The sequence below is a fragment of the Phasianus colchicus genome, chromosome 4 (assembly GCF_987193195.1).
Source record: "Phasianus colchicus chromosome 4, bPhaCol1.hap1.1, whole genome shotgun sequence".
NCBI lineage: Eukaryota > Metazoa > Chordata > Aves > Galliformes > Phasianidae > Phasianus > Phasianus colchicus.
In genome coordinates this window covers 39,290,025-39,312,348 of record NC_143439.1, presented here as the reverse complement: position 1 = coordinate 39,312,348, position 22,324 = coordinate 39,290,025, and the positions used below count along the sequence as shown (strand labels likewise).

General features: G+C 38.9%; 1 protein-coding gene across 1 annotated transcript in view; it reads left to right on the top strand.

The window, feature by feature from the left end:
* The first annotated feature begins 221 nt into the window (after nt 1–221).
* ENPEP (glutamyl aminopeptidase) overlaps nt 222–22,324 on the top strand; it is a 32,693-nt gene continuing 10,590 nt past the window's right edge. Inside the window, exons 1-9 of the mRNA XM_031596942.2 lie at nt 222–1,099; nt 5,814–5,955; nt 8,392–8,523; nt 12,123–12,243; nt 14,219–14,373; nt 15,046–15,159; nt 16,917–17,051; nt 20,326–20,391; nt 22,248–22,313. Of these exons, the coding sequence (XP_031452802.1) occupies nt 483–1,099; nt 5,814–5,955; nt 8,392–8,523; nt 12,123–12,243; nt 14,219–14,373; nt 15,046–15,159; nt 16,917–17,051; nt 20,326–20,391; nt 22,248–22,313 (1,548 nt within the window). The 5' untranslated portion in view covers nt 222–482. The remainder of the gene's footprint in view (nt 1,100–5,813; nt 5,956–8,391; nt 8,524–12,122; nt 12,244–14,218; nt 14,374–15,045; nt 15,160–16,916; nt 17,052–20,325; nt 20,392–22,247; nt 22,314–22,324) is intronic.

Genomic DNA, 22,324 nt, shown 5'->3' with positions numbered 1-22,324 from the left:
AAAAAAAAAAAGGAAGGAAGAGGTAGTGGCAAAGGTTGAGGCTTTGGAGCAGTTACACCTCTATCTGTGAACTCCTTCAGAAAGCTGCTGACAGAGCTTTGGCATCTGATCATCTCCTAACTGCTGATTAACATAGCACTGTTTTATATTTAACTCAGGCCAGAGCAGGAGGGGCTGGGGGTGGGGTTGAGTTGCTTAAAAGGGGAGCGCAGCAGGAACAATGTTCTTCTGTGTTGGTTCCCTCGGTCTCTCTGCCCCGCTGCATGCCTTTTGATCATTCATGTTTCCTCTAAATGCATGTTAACTTTAATTAATTGAGTGCCTTGTGGAAAGCAAGGTGGGGGAGACAGACAGAGAACAGCTACAGCTACACAATTAATGTGCAAACCAAGTCTGCTGAGTTTACTGAAAGTAAGTGCTGAAGTGACTTATAAGCTTTAAATGATTCATGTTTTGCTCTGAGAACAAACCTGGGAGCTGAGATGGAAGACATGGATTTTGAGGATAAGAAGTCCAAGAAGTACTGCATCAAGACAAAGCATGTGGCTATCATCTGTGGCGTTGTTGCTGTTGTAGGTCTTGCTGTGGGTCTTGGTGTGGGATTGAGCAAAACCCAGCAATCTCCAGAGTATACAGACCAACCAGATCAGCCAGCAACTTCTCCTCCCACTGTGGATGTAGGTCCCTGTCCTGCTAAAAATGATGATTCTGGAGACTGGAGAAATTTCAGGTTACCAACCTATGTGAAGCCTATCCACTATGACCTGGAAGTGAAGCCTGAGATGGAGGCAGACATTTACACTGGGACAGTCAATATTTCTATTGCTTTGGAACAATCTACCGGCCACCTGTGGCTCCACCTGAGAGAGACTAAGATTACAGAGATGCCTACACTCAGGAAATCCTCAGGACAGCAAATTGCTCTGACTGACTGTTTTGAGTATGAGGCACAAGAGTACATAGTGATGAAGGCAGAAGTGGAACTTACTGTCACCGATGAAAGCGATCCTTATATACTCACCCTGAAGTTTCAAGGCTGGCTGAATGGTTCCCTGGTTGGCTTTTATAGGACCACCTACACTGAGAACGGAGAGACTAAGTAAAGCTGATTTTATTTTATTTATTAAACTTTATTCTCTATTCCTGCTTTCTAAGATATGCTCTTTTCCTGTGTCAGCTTCACAGACTTGTCTCTCACCAACTTGCTGATATTTCTGAGCTGTTCTTTCTCATTCCCATAAGGAAGATGTTGTATTTAAAACCTTTTGGCTGTTGATAAGATTGGGCAAGAGAGTTGGGGGCTTTATTTATTATTTTGAAAATCCTTTTCAAACTACCAGTCTCAGGTTGTGCTTGAGTTTTGCAGAAGGCTCCCTCAGAGAGACAGAGGCAGTGAGGCCTGTTTTTTATCTCTGTAGTCCAATAAAGAGAATATGGCTCTCACCACTCTTTCCTGTCATTTCCCAAGGTAATAGTTTTGGTGTGAAACACTCTTGTGATAGTTTTCCTGACATCGTGCTTCCTTGATGTTGCAAGCCTGAGGAATGTCTAAATTCTGTCACTCCTGCAGCTGGTTTAAATTATGAATTAGGGACATCCAAACTATGAAGATTATCCTTGACTTGGAGTTTCTGTGCTCCACATCCCTTTTTTTTTTTTTTTTGTTCTAGTATATCAATAGTTATTGAACAGTTAGGAGCATTTAACCTCATTTCACTTTCCAGATTTGTAATGCTTCAGGGGGATCCTGAAAAAACTATTGTTCATGTTGAGGCAGTTCTTTTCAGTTAGTATACAGGGAGGACACAATGCCATCCATTTTACAATACTTACATTTCTGACATGATTTATTCCAGCCTTTACATTTAGAAGATAAATCGGCTAGACTTTCCTAGGGCCCTCTAGCAAGCCAAACCTGTTTTCCAGACACTTGTTTGCCCTCCTGGGACAATGGTGTCATGTGTGAGTTGCATCAGTTCCATACAGCTGCTGGCAGGCAACACTGGAAGCAGCAGCAGTGATTGGCACCAGCAGCAGCAAATCCAAGAGGCAGAGGAAAAAGCAAGCACTCATTTTTCATATGTAAACATGGTTATCAGATCTGGGAAGCAATCATGTGGAGAACAGCATGAAACCCCACCAATTCTTCTCTTGCTCCTCCAACTACCACATCAGCGTTGTTCTGATTCAAAGATTTCTTGATTTTATACAGTGAGCAACTAACACCTTCACAGCAGTTTTAAAGTGTAACCTGTTAGAATTTTTATACATTAGGGTATGCTACTTCCACCTTGTTGAAGAAAACTTTGATATTGGGTGAATTATCCCATGTTTGTCACAGCAACAGAACAGCAGGACCAGAACGCAGGTCTCCTGAGTCACAGAGCAGGAGAGGCGATTGTCCATTCTTCAGACAGTGTAGAAGGACCAAGCATCTAAGGGTAGAAAGAAAGGAGAACTTAATAATCTAAAAAAAAAATCTTACAATGTGAGTATACTTCATTGAGTTCCTATTCCCTGACCTTAGCAAGAAGTCTGAAAATGCTCAAAACAAAAAGGAAGGTGTATGAGTTTGTTTATTAGGCTTGAGAAGGATTCTAATGGGAATGAGTGAATGGTGATTTCTGAGATGCTTTCAATGTGGTTAAGTTTAGGTAGACTGTCTCTGAGGCAGAAGAGACCATATACACGGTAGTGGTAAGTACAGCTTTGAAATGAGAGCAACCACCAGCCAGATTTCAAGCTGCTACTATTTGGCAGAAGGGTTGGACTTGAAGATCACTTGAAGAGACTTAGAAGTCTCTTCCTGCCTAAATGATTCTATGACAGTTTAAGGAAGGATGGTGAGGAAAATGTTTTCTTACCTGTTAAAAATATGTTTTGCCTTGGCTTTCTACTAAAAACTAGTGCTGACTAGCATTAAATTTTTCCTGACATTTTCCTGAGGCAGATATTACCCTTGCAAAATTTCAACCCAAATGGGTACAAATTGGATCAGGTGACAGCAAGTTTCAAGAAAGTCTACTAATAGTGGATGCAAGAGAGAAGGGAGCTGAGGTGAAAATTAGGGCCAGTTTGTAATTAACCTATGCTCCCAGCCCTTCTGGGCAGTATTAGAAGCAGTGGGACCTTTTGAGAAAATTAATGGTCCTGGAAGTCAGCTTCCAGGATAGAGCTATCTATTTGTAAGGGCAAAGGTTTGCCAAAGCATTGCTGTAATGCCTTTTGTTTACAAAGTGGGCAGAAGTCCAGATTCTTCTGTTGCTTAGATTCAAATCTCCCATCACGTTTTGTGGAAAACATGTAGATCTGTGATGAACGTGCCTGCAAGTCCAGGAACGTTGAAGTGGATTTGCAGATACCTTGGAAACACAGCTGCTTAAATTGATGTGGAAAAGCAGGTAGGGAACAGGAAAGCAGAAACTTTGAGAATGAAGGTTTTAGGCATAGACCTGCCTAGATTCTCCTGAGAGTGCCTGAATCCAGCTGTAAGCACTGAAGTCTTTTCCTAAAGCTATTCCTCTGTCTCTGGGCACTTCATTCCCCACTGATGAAAGGGGAATGTCTTCCCCTATTATAATTAATGTAGTGAGTATGAATATGTCACAACAGTTTTCAGATACTGGGGAAAGGCACAAGAGTTTTTGTATTATTGATTCTTTTAACTCACCAGCTCACGTCAATGAATGTGCTAAAATCTTCTGTTATTTTTGCATAGATATTACAGACAATAGAATCATGTCAAGACGTCTGATTTTGATTTTACATTGCTATTTGTGGCAATTTATGGTTTCCCTTTTATAGGAATTCTATCTGTCCTCCATAAGAGTGGAACAAGAGGCTTGTAAATGAATACTCAGTTGGGCATATCTCTAACATAAGAGGATCTGCATTTAGAACTTTATTGATTGGAGAAAGGCAATATTTTGTTGTTGTTGTTGTAAGGAAGTGACACTCCTGCCTCTGGCTCAGGAGCAGTATTTTCTCGAAAGAAGCAATGAATACAAACTTAAGGAAAGGCTCGTAGAAAAAAAACCCACACACCTCATTTAGCTCAAAGGGGGAGCTTTTTATACTAGAACCTTGTTTTGGAATAATAATTAAAAAAAAAAAAAGAATAAAAGGATATTAATCATAGTTCTGAGTGCAGCACTGTTCTATTTTGGGAACAACAGCTGGATGCAATCTCAGCCAGATCTTCACTCCTTATTACTACTGTATTTACAACCGCTACCTCCAGTTCATATTTAAAGTTCTGAATATCAAAAGCAAGTAGAAGGGTGGAAGCCACCATGCAGTGAAGAAAATCTTATCTAAAATCTACATAACACAGCTTGAAAGGAAATTACATCATCACATGTTTTTAGTGCTACTTCAGTGCAGGCCATATCCTGGATTTCTCATATAGAAACGGCAGTGCTGAGATTTTGCAATGCTGGTATCTGTTTGCCTCCACAAATATATGAGGATAGATAATCACCTTCTAGATCAAAAAAGCTATCATAGTGTCATCAATCTTTAGGAACAAGATATAAATGTGCCAAGATATATAGCCAAATTTTTAAGCAATAGACGTGAAGCATTGCCCTGAGGACTTGGCAGTTAACTTCATTGTGAAATAGCTTTCTAATCCAACCAAAAGTAAAGAGTGAGCTCAAACAGTTTACCAAGCAAGTGAAATTCTACTGAGCCTGAAGTTAAGGTGAATGTTCATTATGCTTTCTGACCATTAACTTTAGTTACTATTCCAGTGATCTCCAACAGGTTTGTAAATGAACCTTGTTGCTTTAAGTTCCTAATGACCAGTTTAGTATTTAAGCAACACAAAGAAAAGCCAAAGGCAACAGAAACATTGAAAACTTGGTTGTAAAGTGAGCTTGTAGTCTAACTGCAGATCTGTAATTTACGATGTACACTTTTAATTACTTTTTGGAAAGAAAAACTACCTTAACATATTCAGAGCAGCTGTAGAATTGCTGTCAGAAAATGCCCAACATTCCAGATTAATTGAAGAAGCATCTGCATTCTCTTTCACCATTAATCACTGAAGAACACACTCTGCCACTGAACAGTTCATTAATGGGGGAGTCTAATGCCACTGTGAGAAGCAAGCACACAATATGAACTTTCACAACCTTCACCTTATTTTTTTCCATGGCTCTTTATTTTCTAGTTCCTCCAGCAGTTTTTGCAAAAGTGAGATATCTTTCTAAACCCACCCCAACACAATGAACACAGCATAAGTTCTGTACTAGGATGTTTACGTAGACTTTCCATGCTTTCCCCAGCAGTTTTCTCATTGGAGTCAGGGAATTGTAACAGCAGCAGGAGATAAGTGTATTTAGTAACTATAGAGAAAGAAACACATAGGCAGGGCAAGGTTTCAGGAGCACTTAGGCAATTCCAAGGTGTCTTCCTGGAGATGTTCAACACTCCATTCCCAAGATTGGTGCAGAAATCAGTGGGAATGCTCAACAGAAAGGTGAGCAAATTTTTTACCACCCAGAAGGGGTCATTTGTCTCTTATTGTCTGGCTCCTAAAAATATTCCTTGAAGAGTAATTGTCTTTAATTTTTGCTTTAAGCCCTAGAGGATGTTGATGACTGATTTTGTGGTACACGTGTTCCAGTAGCCTATATGATGTTAACTTGTGCGTTTGTGATTTCACTTATTTTTATGAATGGGCAAGTATACAAAAATATTTGTATTTGATTTTAGTTCATAAAGTTGCTAAATACTTATGCTTACAGATAAGATTCAAAAAGTATGCATCAAAGGCTTAGAACAATCTGCCAATCTGTTGTTTGTTTAAGGAGCATTGCAGCTACTGATCACGAGCCAACAGATGCACGGAAATCATTTCCTTGCTTTGACGAGCCCAACAAAAAAGCAACTTACAATATATCTATCATCCATCAAGACACATATGGAGCACTTTCAAACATGCCAGTACAGGTATGTAATTCCCAACTTTATTGCCTACAGGGAATCATTCTGCAAAGCCAGTGGATCACAAAGCCCTTGTGTTTATGGACTCTACCACCTAGACACAGTAAAACAAATGGTTAATAAATATTCCATAAAATACAACTGATTGTTTGGTTAGAAATTCCAGCAGCCAGTCAGCACGCAACATAACAGTACAAAGCCACATTCGAAGCAGATATGACATACATCTTGTCTTTAGCTAGCTGGCCCTTTCCTCTAGATGAGTAAGCCCTACTAAACATATGCAGGTAGTGGCAAGTTCTTCACTCAAAGCAGGTGGACTCTGAGAAGAAACACTCGAATACAGCAGCTTCCTTTGTGGGCAGTCCCATAATAATCACTAACTATATAACGTTACAAAGCAAAGACTTGCTGATCACAACCTAGTGGTAAAGGAAGCTGCTAGCAGGAAAGTCTAGTACTGTTATGTTTAGTATCACAGAATCTAAAAATCCCTCTGTCAACTCAGGGCTATGGACACTTGTCAGTCCACCCCAACAGTAATTTTCTAAATAATCTATTTCTTGAACTGCTGCATCACATTCCAAGTTTGGAATGAAATTCAGTGGCGTCACTTATCTATCTCTGGGCACTCTGGAAGAAGACTGAATGGCTTTCAGCAGAGACAGCTTCAAATGAATAGCTTAACTGAATGTGTAGTCCAGTGTGTAATTTCTAAAGAATGTGTTCTGAAGTGGGAGATACAAAAAAAAATAAAAAACAACAAAAAAAACCCACCAACTTCCAGCCTTGGAGATGTTGATATTTGCATCTTTCCAACCGCTCTCCATCCAAAATACAAACAAAGGTCTGCTATGCTGTGTACTTTTTTATTTAAGGAGTTGCCCAGATCTTAACAATGCACTTGCAGTGCAGCTGAGAGAACTACTACCAATCTGACACAGCAGAGACTCACAGACCTCTTGCAAATAATTTAAATCTCTAACCTATTGTTATTAAAAATATTTTTAAGATACCCAAAAGAGAAGCAGGTGCTTTTGTAAACAGCACATGTGAAAGGAGAACATTTGTGGTTGCTTTCCTTAAAGACCTCAGATAAGTGAAGGCACCAGCATGGGATGTGAGGGTGTAAAACCAGATGTTTTCAAGATTCAGTAGCTTTTGAGATTTACTTTAAATCTTAAAGTGTGGATCTTGTCCCCAGTACAAACATTAAGCTTTCAAAGGGCTAGGTACCACTTGTTAATTAATTTGCTAAAATCCAAATACAGGCAGGGAAACACGATGCTGCATTCATCCTAGGGTTTGACTAGAAGACAACAGCAGGACCATTTTTCACTTGGTGAGATTACAAGGTTGGTTGCTCCAGGGTGAGGGATCTCTGGGGAATCAGTTCAATAGACATAATGTAGCACAGGACACACTGTACATTACGTATTCCATAACAGCTTTGGTCGTGTGGAGCTTTATAATCCATGTGGCAAAATCAATTCAGCAAAGTCAGGACCATGTACAGTTCATTTTCATTTCTCATTGGAGTGAATTTTGTTTAACCTTTTTTTCAATGAGACTCTGACTTTGTTGAAGGCAGAAAATAAATTGGAGTCAAATAGTGAAAAGTAGATTGTGAATATATCTGTGAAAAAAATTTTACTCATGGAATCATATTAGTGGTAACATCCAGTTTGTATGCTTTATTTACATTGCATTTATAACAAATGAACCTCATAAAGTACTGAATCTCCAGTAGACTAGTGTCTTCTATACATTTTGCCTTTCTCCTATTTTAGTCATCCAGACAAAAGCTCAAAAAATTATCAGACTGTTAATAGTAGATAATGGATAGCAGAAATTAGTATTCAGAGGATGAATCACATAAACAACATTTATGAATTTTTTCACATAGTTCAGCCAAGAAAACCTAGAGTGCTTTATAATTAATATACAAAATAAAAGCTACTATCATGTCTTAAACAACCCACCAATTATCAGTGCTAACAAGTTCGAGATAGATTTATTAGTGCAGACTTTAACCTAACATCTCTGCACTCCCTGATGCTTACATGTTGCGCAGATTTAAAAGAGGACAGAATCCAGCATTTCCTCCGACCAGTCCACAGGGATATTATTTTATGCAACTATTTCAAGAACACAGCATGTTGAAATACAGTGTAAAACTCCTGCTGGCAAAATTCCTATGCACGTGAATGATTTCAAATCATTGTTGCAAAATTAGAATCAGGTAAACTTATGTAATGGAGAAAAACAAAGTCTCTTTTTGTGTATTTTGTCTGTTCTCATGCCATCAGAAATGGGATGCCAAAAGAGGTAAATCTGGAGAGGTGATTTATCATATCTATGTAGTCTTACCCCTCATAAAAATATTATACTTTTTTGCAAATGTTTGCAATTTCAGAATCAATTCTTTCTTCATTTCTGCAGGAAACTGTATCACTGGGTAATGGCTGGAATCGGACAACTTTTCAGAAGTCAGTTCCCATGAGCACTTACTTGGTATGCTTTGCAGTGCACCAGTTTGAGTGGGTAGAGAGAAGATCTAATAGCGGAATACCTGTAAGTTCTATTACAGACCAAACACAATTCAGATGACAGATATACTTTAATTTGCACTTTTATTTTTAAAGAATCAGCTCTTTTTATAACATAAGCAGGATTTTTTCCTTTTCTATAGTATATTTTACATGGCAGATCAAACTAAGTGTTCACAGTGGTCCATCCAGTCTTCTCTACACCCAGTATTTTTCAGTCTTTCTCCCATCTCAGTGAGGTCCCAGTTGATACCTCCCATACAGGCACATGGGGGAGGAAGGAACAGTAGTGTTCCAATCTCATCCTTGACTTGAAACCCAGAGGCTGAGGGAATGTACAAATCCAAGGATGCAAGAAATACACAGAGATACAAACACTCTATAGTTTTTAGAAGCTTAAGAGGTATGAATACATACTGAGTGCATCATCTGTCCTATTTACAGCGATGGTAGCAAAGAACTACCATGCTATGTGCAATTGCATGCTGGCTACAATATTCTTCATTTTACAGCAAATGTGGTAGCTAAAAGTAGTTGCTACACTGCAAGTACAAACACACACAGAAGCAACAGTGCATGGGTATTTGACAGGTACCCTAATGATGTATTTTTGAATCTGGATCCATAAAAGCCAAGCTCCTTGATTTAGATGCAACAGAAACAACTGCTTCAATCCAGTTCTGGCTTGGATTCAGTAAGAATTTTCTGAAGGTGCAGCTGATCAGGCATAAGCAGATAAGTTTGAATCTCAAACTGACAGCATAGAAAGAATTTGCTCCTCAACCTAAGCTCCTACTCAGCCTAAAAGTAGTCGGGGATGCTCAGCCCACTGTTGGTTAATTTATAGGTTTATTGTTTTTCCTCGTGAAACAGAGGGTGATGCTAGAGCTGTGTGCCCTGAATGCTTCCCTTCTCTCCCCTCAACGGTGTGACATGTGCTCCTGAGGTCCAGCTGGCAGCTCTTCCCTCTTCTAGCATGTGGAAGCTAGAGCATAGTCCCAGCTATCTCACTCCTCCCTTAGCTTAGCAAGCTGTTTCTGAGTTTCTCTGTCCAAAGAAGGATGGAAATTCAGGTTGTCCATCAATATGAAAACTTGCCTTGTGTATAGCACCAGAGTGCTGACCCAGCTTTCCATAAAGACTTCCTAGCACAGCACTGTGCTGAGGCCTCCACCCTCAGCACCTCCGCTAGCATCATGCTCTAAACTTATTTTTAATTCTTGACAACCGAACTGAAACCAAATTATACTTAGTCAAAGAAACAGAGTCTGCCTTGAGATAGTGATGCAATATTCCTAGATACCTGCTATTTGGTTTTGCTTGCAAAATAAGAGTTTTAGGATGTTCAGCAGCATGGTTCTGTTAACAAGATGCTCTTAGGCTTGGCTGCTCCACTCACTGTCAGGAAAAGGACTTTGACTTTTTGGCCCCAATAGATATCCTCTAGAGTTTAGCTATTTCAAAAACAAGAATTTTGCAGCTGTAGAACCATAGCGTTATTTGGATTGAAAGAGACCCTTGAGATCAACCTGAACACCAGGTCCCATCACTGAAGCATGCCCCTTACTGCCACATTCACATGGTTCCTAAATACCTCCAAGAATGAGGCCTCCACTTCCTCCCTGGGCAGCCCATCCAACACTTGACCACTCTTCCTGAAGAAATTCTTCCTAATGCCCAATCTAAACTGCCCCTGGTGCAACTTGAGACCATTTTCTTGTGTCCCATCCTTTGTCACCTGAAAGAAACCTGAAGAGTACTTTTGTAGGTTGTGTTGTAGGAAAAAAAAAACAATGCAAAAAAGAATTGTTGAAGACACAAATGCAGAAGAAGGCAGAAAAACTTTGCTTTCTAGGTATAGAAATTCACTTATTAAGTGCTCATCCATGCCACGCTTCAGATTATGGAAGATTATGGATTTGCTTAGCTGAGCAAGGAGATATTCAGATCTGTTGACTGTTGGGAAGAACATTCCATAGTTTGCTATATAAACCGTTAGCAACAAATCATCTAACAGAAAGTATCCACATGATCCAAATATTTCTGTCATAAACAACAGCGTGTAGCTCACTCACAATACATTATTTAAAAACTCTGCCATCAGCCCTGAAAAATCATTTCCCTAGCAAAGACCTTAATAGAATCCATAGTGGAAAACATGCCCACAGCTGGGAACAACTCTCCTGATCTAATTATCTGTCAGGTACCAAATATCTGCTTTGGAAAATCACAGAGAGATTACAAGAAGAGATTTGAAACTCAAAGTCAGTTCTAGTGCACACTGAAGGTTTTGGAACCCATTAATATGAATCAGCTAGTGGACTGAAGACTGCTAAATTGGGTAAAGAGCTTACTGAAGTAGAAATTACAGATTGTAATTGCAAACTGACCCTGAGGGAAATCCCTTGGCTGGGATGGATTCCCAATTGAATTTCATAAGCTTTTTTTTTCTTTCCTTTTTTTTTTTTTTTTTTTAATTCCTTTCTTATTTCTGAGCACTTTCCCATCCTTTCATTGGAGGAAGTGTAATTTCATGGTATTGAGACCAATGTGTTGTCAGGCTCAAAGAAGACTCCTAGGGTAGGGCAGCTCCTTTGCTCAGTTTGGATCCTAAATGCCTGGCTGTAAGACAGGACCGAAGAGTAAACAAGCCACATAAATACAGCCAGAAGAATGTGGCCCATTTATAAGAGACACAGACCCTACAAAAAGATGCACCAGCTATCCCAAAGCCAGAAAATTCACTCAATACTGCAGACAGTCAGGGACAGGGAAGAGGACAGCCCATGGTTCCTGCAAGCACAGCGCTGCAGTTCAGCTCTGGGGTTATATACCTAGGAGTACTTGGACAAAGAAATTTAGAGGGGGAAAAAAAAAGGCTCTTCTTGAGTTCTGAAGGGAAACTTTGTCTTTCCAGCATGGAGATAATGTCTCAAAAGGCCTTTTCACACTGCAGGACTACTCATCATTGTTATGGATACTGTAAGGACTCCTGGGCTCAAGGTTTCCTATTATTTGACAGTGACAGTCAAAGCAGCCCCAGACACCAAATCCAAGGGTGGAAAAGCCAGCACTCAAGACACCATTTTTTGCCTTCATCGAAGTTCAGATATGTAAAAGGAGCATGGAAATGATCCCCCACTGCACACAGAGCTAAAAGATGTGCCTTCTGAAAGGGATGAGATCTGTCCAAATTAATGAGCAGATCAGATCAAGAGAATTTCCTTCAGGATACTTGTGCGGGTATCCTTCTTGAGAAAACAAGGCCTTATAGAAGGAAAGGCTGGTAAGGCACTCAGGCCCTCACCCAAGTTTTGGAGTGGGGAGACAGCCATTGCCAGCTACTGGAAAGGGGTCTTACCAGTTTTGCAGTGTGCTCAGATAACACTGACTTTGTCTCTCTAATGTATGAGATTTGAAAAAAACATATATCATTTGACATTTAAAACAAAACGGCATTTAACTTTTTTCAATGTCAGGAGATGTAATTTAGCATTCAGGACACTCTCTTAGAGAAAAAAATGCAGCGTTGTAAGTGTGCACGTTTAATTTTTTTTCTGTGCTTGCTACCTTCTGGTTCCTCTTAACTGAAGACTACTCTAATTGTCTCTCTCTATTTTACAGCTGAGAGTTTACGCCCAGCCACAGCAATTACACACGGCAGAATATGCAGCAGATGTAACAAAAACTGTGTTTGACTTCTTTGAAAAGTACTTTAATTTGAGCTACTCTCTTCCAAAACTAGGTGATTATTAGTACTTACATTTTTCATTTTGCTAATTCACTAATTCATTATGTTTCTCCTACTGTTCCCTGTGCTTAGTGGAGAACAGAGCACGATAGTGTTTGGTTACTACCTGCTAATATTCTTTCAGGATGTAAAATTGTACCCATTTAGTTCTTCAATATCATGGAAAGAGAGTTGGTGTCAGTAACTATTCAGTTAGCAGTTTTCACAGATGAACTGATCCTGGCACAGTTATTTTAGAGTGACTTGTGGAAAATCAGAGGAATCATTGGTAACATCAGCAGAGGAGCATGATGAGCTAAAATAAAGCCAGATTAACTTTGAAAAAAACATGTATCACTTCCATGAGGACTTCTGGAAAAAAGTCGGCCATGAGATAAGTAAAAATATAAACTGCCAGAGAATATGTCATACTATTTACTAATCTCAAAGTGGGTGTTTAACCACATCTTAGAAGGACGAATGTAGACCAGTGTATAATTCAAAGTTGCTACTGCTGGGCTGACAAAAGACAGAGCAAAACAAGAGCAGGTAAAGTATCAGATGATGCCCATGATTACAAAATAAGCCAAAAAATAAAGTACCACTGGGCATCCTTTAACTTGGGCTATATGGATTGTGGACTTGATTTACACAGTTTGAAGTAATAACGTCAGGAATGTAATCTGAGTTGTGAAAATGCATTGGAAACATCCTCTCCTAACACCTCCAAAGAGGTAATTCAATCAGGTTCATAAACTTCAACATTTTTTCCCCTAGCCTCTTAACTACAAATAAACACATCCAACAGTCTAACTCACATTACTTTAATGATAGATACCTATCTCCTTTCAAAATATTGGAGGAGTTTACTGGAACTATCCATTTGCATTTCAACAAAAAGTGAATTAGGAAAGCTAGAACAGTACGCTGTCATTTTACACACTGGTCCCTACTAATACCTCATGCTGCATAACCAAGCTTCTATTTCCATAAATGCCTGATGATTTTGCACGTGATTAGAGATCTGTCTGCATTCCAGGGCTAGAAACACCAGGTCAACAGTATCGGAGGGCAGACGCTCTTGTAATTTTTCTCAGAACATCTACTTGTTGTATCACAATTTTTGACTTACTGCATTGTTCCCTCGGTAGTCATCTAGATCAAACCTCATGAATCAAATTTTCTCCTGAGTTACGGCATTGCCGTTCTCCTTGCAATCCTCATTTTGAAGCTCTGTGAAGCCCCTTCCAGACTATTGCCTTTGATTCTATAATCACGTTGCTTAAATTAAAATTACTAATTTCTGTCTTTTGTTAGGGTGGAGTGATGGCTGTTTGTTCTATTCAGTTTTAAATCCATCTGTACTTTTTCACTCACTTGAATAGAAAGGTGGCAGTCATTATTTGCAGAAGAAAATGCCAGTCCAATTTAATTCACAATTCTCATTTAAACCTGTATTGATTACTGACCATGAAGGAGTGACCCTCACAAATTGCCAGGAGTAGAAGCAGATGTTCACTGCATGGGGAATTTACTTCAGTTAATGCATCAATAAATATCTTTAATACAACACAGTGACAAACAATGACATGCCTCATTATGCTACAGTTAGTTTCAGGTGGTTTACTGCCTACAGCACATCCCCAGATAATACTATTAATTTCTGGAGCCAAAATTAAGTCAGGTATGATATGCATGCTCTCAGAAGATGGCATAGCATCCTGTCTCAGGACAGATCCTCAGCTAGTGCAACTGATTGTAGCTCAGTTAATCCAAGCAGAGCTCAGGCACTTGCTTTAAGCTTCTATAGGCCAGTCCTGTGCTTCTTAAGCAAAGATTATGGACTCAGTCCACAGCAATAAGCCAGAACCATACATGCAAAACATGCATAGCATTTCATAGCAAAACAGGCTACAAAAAAGCAGAAAGAGGGTAATTCAGCTGGCTTAAAAGATACAGTAGTAATCATGTTCTTTTTCTTTCCATACAGACAAAATAGCTATTCCAGATTTTGGAACAGGTGCTATGGAGAACTGGGGACTGATCACATACAGAGAAACAAACTTACTTTATGATCCCAATGAGTCTGCCAGTTCCAATAAACAAAGAGTGGCAGCTGTGGTAACCCATGAGCTCGTTCATCAGGTATGTTTTAGGACACAGTTCATTTTTCAAAGTGTTTGTAGCAATTTTTTAATTAGGAAAGTTGCATTAATTGTGTAGTATGTGTAGTAGCAATTTTTTAATTAGGAAAGTTGCATTAATTAATAACATCTCGGGACACTCTTTGTGTGCTCACACTTTGATTGCAAACATCACATTAAAACCACTTCCTGTTAGAACTTCACACTACTAGAAGCGCTATTCTGCCCTTGAATTTTTCCTCAGGAAATTAAATGCTTGGGTCCATACGGTGAGCCAGCTTATGAAAATCTGTCTGAAATGCCTTAAACGAACTAATTTGCATGTGCAGATGTCTCTTTTGGGCAAGCAAACAGGAACAACTATACACTCTGGAGGCTGTCTGAAAACATATCTGTACAAGCACAAATCATCAAATCAAGAGGCAGAAACTAAAAATATTCTCATGGCATATGAATCATTAGCAATCTCCCCAGTAATATGTAATTTTATAATAAAAAGTAAGTTTTTAACATCAGACAAGGACTGAATTCCCACTTAAACCCCAGAATTAGGATAATTTTAATCTGGCAACAGCAAGAAATGTAAACAAATATGCTACGTGAAGATGTGAAAATCAGAAATGTACATTTAATACTCAGCTAAAACTACTTCTTTCAATGTTTATAATTACAGTGGTTTGGAAATATTGTGACTATGGACTGGTGGGATGACTTGTGGTTAAATGAGGGATTTGCCAGCTACTTTGAGTTCCTGGGAGTAAGCGTTGCAGAACCAGAATGGCAAATGGTAATTATTTCTGTCTTGTAGAGGGATGTCAGGGGTGGGGGGAGCATTTCAGAAGACCGCACATAATGCTATAATGTGATGGAAAGCACAGCAATGCTAGCAGAATAGCAAAGTGCTAGGCTATAACAAGTGAGGATATGCTCAAATGCAGCAAACACAAAATAAATAATCTGCTTACCCTCAGTAGGTAGAGATCTACAGCAGAACACCCTTCCTTCTACTGCCAGCACTTAAATGAGATCTGGGAAGGAGTGGATCCTGGCTCCATCCTTTCTGGTTACTCAAGTGCATTGCTTGCACCTGAGCTTCCCTGGGTTGGCCCTGCCTTCCCGCCAGTTGCTCAAACACTGGTTCAAGCCATAACTTAGCATTTCCATTACAGCATAAAAATAAGGCAACAATGATGACAACTTAAAATATATTGATAAAAACAAACAAACAAACAAACAACAGCAGTGTGGTATTGTGCGATATAAAGAAAAAAGTTGGATTAAACATTTCTACCTCCCTACAATATAGTCTGAAACTAATCAAAATAAACTTTGTAAAATTTTAGTCCACCGGGAACAGTTATTCCTTCTAACAAGTGAAGTATTTAGTTATTATTTTGGCAGGTGGATTCTGTGCAGAGCCTTAGAGCTGTTGTAAGGTTGTTCAAAGATCCTGCACTCGAAGATAGAGAATCTCATTTATTGTTTGGCTGTAGTAACTATTCACAACTTGAAGTGCCTCTAATCTGCACAATGTAAAGTGAGGCAGTGACAGTGAATGGCCTATGGTGCTAGCTGCAGCAAAAACAACTCCAGTTGCTTCCAGGGCTTCCAGACAAAAAGAGTAGCCTTAAATAATCATTACGCTGTGAGTAATGATAGCAGGAAAGTGAGGTTTCTGCCAAACAAATGTGATGGCACATGGTATTCATTTCCCTCAGTTGTCCAGGAGTAATGACATTCTATATACTAGAAAATGTACAACACATACCCTGGAAGGAAGTAGGGTAGGTGTTGCAGAACTTAAGCCCATCATCAAGTCTAGTGATGACTGGAGCAGGCAGCACCTACCTACTACTCCACAAATATCTCTTCTTATTTTGTTATATGAGGCTGAGGACAAAAATCATTCTTGCATTTCTTTTGGGCTTTGAAGTAAGAGATCTGTTGTGCTGCTTCCACAAGAAATAACAATTTTCATTACTGATCCTAGAATTTAAAAGTCCTTTTCATATGTAAATGTCATATTCATTTAAGACTGAGCACCATTTCAGCATTTTCATCCTATGGAGCATTAGGAGAGAAAAACTAACTTGAAATTTAGTCTTGTACAATATCGGTTCAGAAGTGAGTGGATTTTGCTTACAGGTTACTTTATCTTTTAAAAAATGCTAATTACCAGTACAATGGAGGAACCTCCTTCCCTCTTCCCCAGCCCCATTTTAGCAAGAGGAAGCCCTAATGCTTTGAGCTATTGTCACACTGCTCAAATCCATAACAAAGACTTCTTTTATGCCTACTGGGGGCTTTACTGTGGTATGATACACATGGGAAATGGGATCTGCAAAAGGTGATTTATCATAGTTAAGGAAAAATTGTATCCCTGCCATCTCAGAGGTAAAGTATGAATTTGCAAGTCCTCTTTATACGATGTGACATTTCATTCTATTTCCAAATGCCCCCCCAGAGAATCTGCAGCTCAAGCTACTTATTTTGTGAAGTATACAGTCCTGCTTTGTTAATCTTCTAACACCTTCTCTTTCTCAGCTTGAACAGGTTTTAATTGATGATGTTCTTCCTGTAATGAAAGATGACTCTTTGCTTTCTTCCCATCCAATTGTGGTTGACGTATCAACCCCAGCTGAAATCACCTCTGTGTTTGATGGGATATCCTACAGTAAGGTAAGACATTCTCCTGCAGTGACTTCGGCAGCAAAGAAAGTGGAGGCTTAGGAGAGGAGATAAAAGTCAGATGAGTTCATAGCCACAGTTCCTAAGCCAGCAGGAGCAGTGTTTGCACAGAGCTTTTCTCTGGGATGTTCCCTGTTATCACTGATGATTCAATCAAAAGTGATGGTGAGAGTAATCACTGATACCTGCAGGATCTGCTACCAGTAATACTAGAGTTGAAATTAAATTAAGCCAGTCACTAAGCAGCTCCCTCTCCTATCACCTTATGTGTTGATGCAGCCCAGTTAAGTCAAGACACGGTCTAATACAAGGGCAGATGTCCACGTGTCTGCTCTCTATCTTTTCTGGGGCAACTCTATTTTTAGGAAGCAAGGCAGGGAATCAAGCAGTGAAAATAGGAAAGTAATTTTTCATCTTGTATTGCTCAAAGGATCCCAGGCATCCTAGAAGTCTGAACAAATACGGGCTACCTCCAGACTCTACAAGCACTGTCCTTAAACAGGAAGATGTTAGATTCACAGTTCATTGAGTGTTGTGGAGCTCAACTAATCATCTCCCATACCATATTGCTTATGATGCTGATAAACATGGTTGTATTGACAGCTTCCTTATGATTATCTGTGGTTTTTATCTGATGTTTTCACTGAACATGCAAAATCCACCATTGTTAAGTCCCACTTGTTCCTCTCCAAGTTCTCATTCCAATTTGAGAAAAAGTATGTATTTCATTGATTTTAGCTTACTCGTGCTTCAGCTAAAATCTATAGCCATAGGTATTACTTTTATTAGCTAGACTTGATCCATCCATTTCCATCACTTCTCTGTTTTCAACTGTTAAATCCTCATCCAACAATACAATCAGTATTTATTGCATCATAAATTCCTCACACACAAATCATAAACCATACGGAAACCTATGCTGTATAACACTGACGTTCTTAAATCAAGCTAGTGAAAATCAAGAAAACATCCAGAGTTAAATCAAATACACGGGACCAAAATGTATTTTATTGCCTATGCAAGTGGCACATTTTTGCAGAGTCTGAAAAAAAAAAAAAAAAAAAAAAAAAAAATCATAGTTTTAACTCATCTTTTGTGCCTAAATAATTGCCACATGATTTTTTTTTTATTTTTTTTTTAAGCAAAAACACTTGAGGACTCATGCATTGTTTGGGAACATTCTGCTTGGGATATAATTTGGCTTGGGATATAATTTGGCTTGAATGAGAAAGTCTTCACATAGATTTAGCTCAAATTACTGTTGGTATTTATATATAAATGCATGACAAAATTAACTTGTTTCTTTTTGGTCCTATTTTGGCTTCTCTTTAGCATTTTTCTTAGAAAAACAATCTCCTCATGATAATATCCATCAATAAACAAATAAAGCATAATTTGGAATGTTCTGTTAGTTTTACCAGAGCAATTACAAGGCTTATACGATCCTAGAAGTCTAATGAAATGCCTCAGGGTCTGTGGAGCCATTGTAGTGTGTTCTGTAAATGAAGCTCTAGCTTCTGCACAATCAGGACAGCATTATGCACTAGGAAAACCATACTAGAACAGAGATGGGTGAATGCAGAATTAATATAAATAATTGTGTTCCAGTTTAATCATCCCTCTTAATGCAGAAGGTCTTGTTAAAATAATAATGATTTTTTTTTAAATCTTTGTAATTCAAGCATTGATAACCTTTCTAGAAAACAAATATTTAAGAGTTCTGCTGGAAATTCTCTCTTCGGAGCCCCACAGTTTCAGAACCTCCCAGCCAAAGAAGCTTAGGATTAAAAGTTCCACATTTCCACTGTACGCAGTCCAATCATATGCTTGGTAATCACTCTGATTCAATCAAAGAAGTAGAGATATCATCAGATGTCAGTTACTCAAGTTAAGGTTGTTTTCTTGAATCTTCCCAAATATTTGAAATATAGAGAAGAAAACACTGGGGTTCCTATAACTAGTAATTTTGTTAGCATGGGTTTTTCCTCATATGCACTCTGTTATTAACTTCAAAGGATGGACGTGGAGAAAAGACTGAAAAGCAACTGTATTAAGATACATCAACTAACTATACATTGCAATTTAAAGGAAAATAAAACTCCACTGGCCCAAATGCTTGCACAAGTGCATAATTCTCCTCTGATTTTTATCATAAATGGGAAGGGATGGTCTGTGAGAGGTTATATCACATAAGAAGTGGCTGACAGATAAAGCTGAGGTACCCTACTGCACACACAGAGCCTTATGATCACAGTTAATCACCAGTAGCCTTATGAAAGAACAGATATTCATTAGTGGCTAAGCTTCATTCAACCATTTACTAAACATACTGTGTGTCAAATAGATTTAAGTTATATATCAGAAAAAGTATTGTGTACTAACTACCTTGACTTCACAACAATAGCTGGTTCTGAGGCATACCTTTTCAGTTACTATCCTTAGACAAGTGCAGCCAAGTTTTAATTCTCAGACACATAAATAAAGGAGACAGGATTTACCAAGAACTCATATATAACATTTATGTTTTCACGGGACAACTGGATTTTTAAACCATTCATGGTATTAGGCTTTCAGCTGCCCTTTGATTTAGTTGAGAAATGAAAACACACTAATCCCCAAATCATATTTTGCATTTTAGATTCGTGTTGCATTGCTTTTCACTTTCCTCATTTTTTGCCTATATTGTTATTTGACCCTCACTGTTCTCTGCTTCTTTCATCTGTATTCCCTCTGTTTCTTTCTTCTTTCAAGGTCCTAGTTATTTCTGTGACACCAAAGTAAGCCACTTCTCTGATCCTAGTTCTACCCTGCTTCAGAAACTAAAGCTTTTACATCAATGATCAGCAAAATTCATTCTGAATATGGAGCTGACATCCCCAGTATGTGATGCCCCCAGCCTTGCAGTGTGTTAGTTCCCTACCTGCTGGGCATTCAGTAGAACTCACTTCCTTATTCACGCTGTTGGGCTGGATGGGACTGACTCCTATTCGAACAGCAACAAGGAGCCCTACTTGTACTAACAGGCAGAATGGTGGAATAGTCACCCCCAGCAGCAGACATCTGATCACTACTGAAGACCAACTCTCACATGCAGAATCAGTTTTGTGCAGGCAGTGCTGCAAAGGAATGAGATAAAACACGCCTTTTGTCAGACGGATAGTTTCTACTTTTGCTTTATAAAATATTCATTCATCTGTTGCTTTTCAGGTGAATGTAAATGCAATGTTAAAGCAGCGTGGAATGACCTTCTTCCCTTTCCCCTCAGGGTGCATCAATTCTCAGGATGCTTCAAGACTGGATTACACCAGAACTCTTCCAGAAAGGGTGTCAGGTATGAGTGGCACCAAAACATTCCAGGAAAGCAGCCCTTCCTCACGGGGCAGTAGCAAAGCCATTATTTAAAAAGCGAATATGAGAAATTCTGCTATTAGTGGGAGAAACGTTCAGCTTATTTCAGTTCTGAGTGGACAATGTCAAGGTAAAGCTCCACTCTCCCACAAAACAGGAATGCAAACTGCAGGAAGATGTGATAGTCTGCCAATGAGAACCAAAATTTATGACGGCTGATAGCAGAGGAACTTCTTAAGCTGTTGGGTTGATCCTGTTGTCAGCTAGAATTCATGCATTCAGCTGTAAAGCATGTCTGCAGCTTTATGTGACTAGCCAACCCCAGCCAGCTTTGCAGGAAAACTCTTACAGATGTAGGCTGCTCCTTGTCCTGAGACCTGATGCTGGAGCACCCAGCCCAAGGGAGCAGAGGCAACTGGGAGTAGAAAAGGGAGATGTTGCCCAGTTCATAGTTTTCTCTCTTGGAGGAAAAAAAAATGTGATGCTACTAAAACTACAGAAATTGAAAATAGCATAGAGGAGACCATCCAGAAATAAGGTTATCTGCTCTTTCCATTGAATCAACATCTGATGTCTTTGGAAAGTTACAATGCAGATTTACCAAGTATGCTTTTAGTTCCTCCCCTTCTGGAAAGCACATTTATGGGCAGCTACAGGAAAGTTGTATTTTCCTTTTTTTCCTTTCATACATTCAGTCAGGACAATCCTATGATATAGTAAAACCACCTTGTCCACAAAAGATAAAAGCTTCTTCTTTACTCAGCTTTCAAAACACAAAAATAGGTAGCTGTAGCTAACAATGAGACAAACAGCACCATCTACTGACTAAAACTCATGATGTCCAGTTGACAGGGTAGGAAAGCATGCATTAAACTGACAGAAAGGGCACAGGAAAGGAACAGTGTTTAAAGCTGGCAGATACACCATTATTTCTTATAATGCTATTTTTTTTCTATTCCATTTTGACCACAGCTTAGAGGTGACCAGACTTCTCTGCTTCCACAGCTAGTGAAATCTCCTGAAATAGCTTCCCCATTCTAACAACCTCTTTCATTATACAGAAAATTGCAGCAGAGCATGTTGCTATCCATTCAAATGAAACACAAAGAACACACAAAAAGTGCTGATTTTCAGCATTATGGGATACATAAAAAGGAAGTTTATCAGATGAATACAAATCCATTTAATCGTGGTAATACAAGACGGACATATCAAGGGGCTTTATGCTCTGACAGAAACATCTCTTCAATGAACAACTTCATCTTCCCTAATGTTATTTTTGACTTTGCTGGTTTTCTCCTTGAGACGGATATACTTAAGATAATTGCTCATAAGATGTGAAGTTCTCGTCTGGAAAATATGTGTAGATATATGTAGGAGTGTGTATATAGATAAATAAATCATAATGTATTATGAGTGATTTAAAGTATTTCAGTACTTTCCCACCTACAATATTATCACTAGAAAATGCTTCTTTTTATTTAACAGACTTTTCTGAGTATTTCTGAGGAACTTTTCCATACTTTCACCTTAGGCAAAGCTAGAAGCATTGCTTAAAGCAATGTTTGCCTCCTGTACTCATAAAATTAAGACAACAGATCTCCTTTTTTAGAACAGCCTAAAACATTCCAGGGGTACTATACAGGAATTCTGTTGTAGTGAATGCTGCCTGTAAAGATGGAGAAATAAACCAGAGTACAAATAGCTCAAGGTCTCTCCAGGTTCAGTAAAATGTCACCCACAGATACTCCATGCAACCAATCCTATTGGAATACATGCACTGTTTTCATAGGAGACAAAGAACTGATAGTATTTTTACAGTCTTCTACTTCCCTCTAGGCATATTTGAAGAACCACCATTTCCAGAATGCCAAGACACAACATTTCTGGGAAGCTCTGGAAATGGTATGTATCCA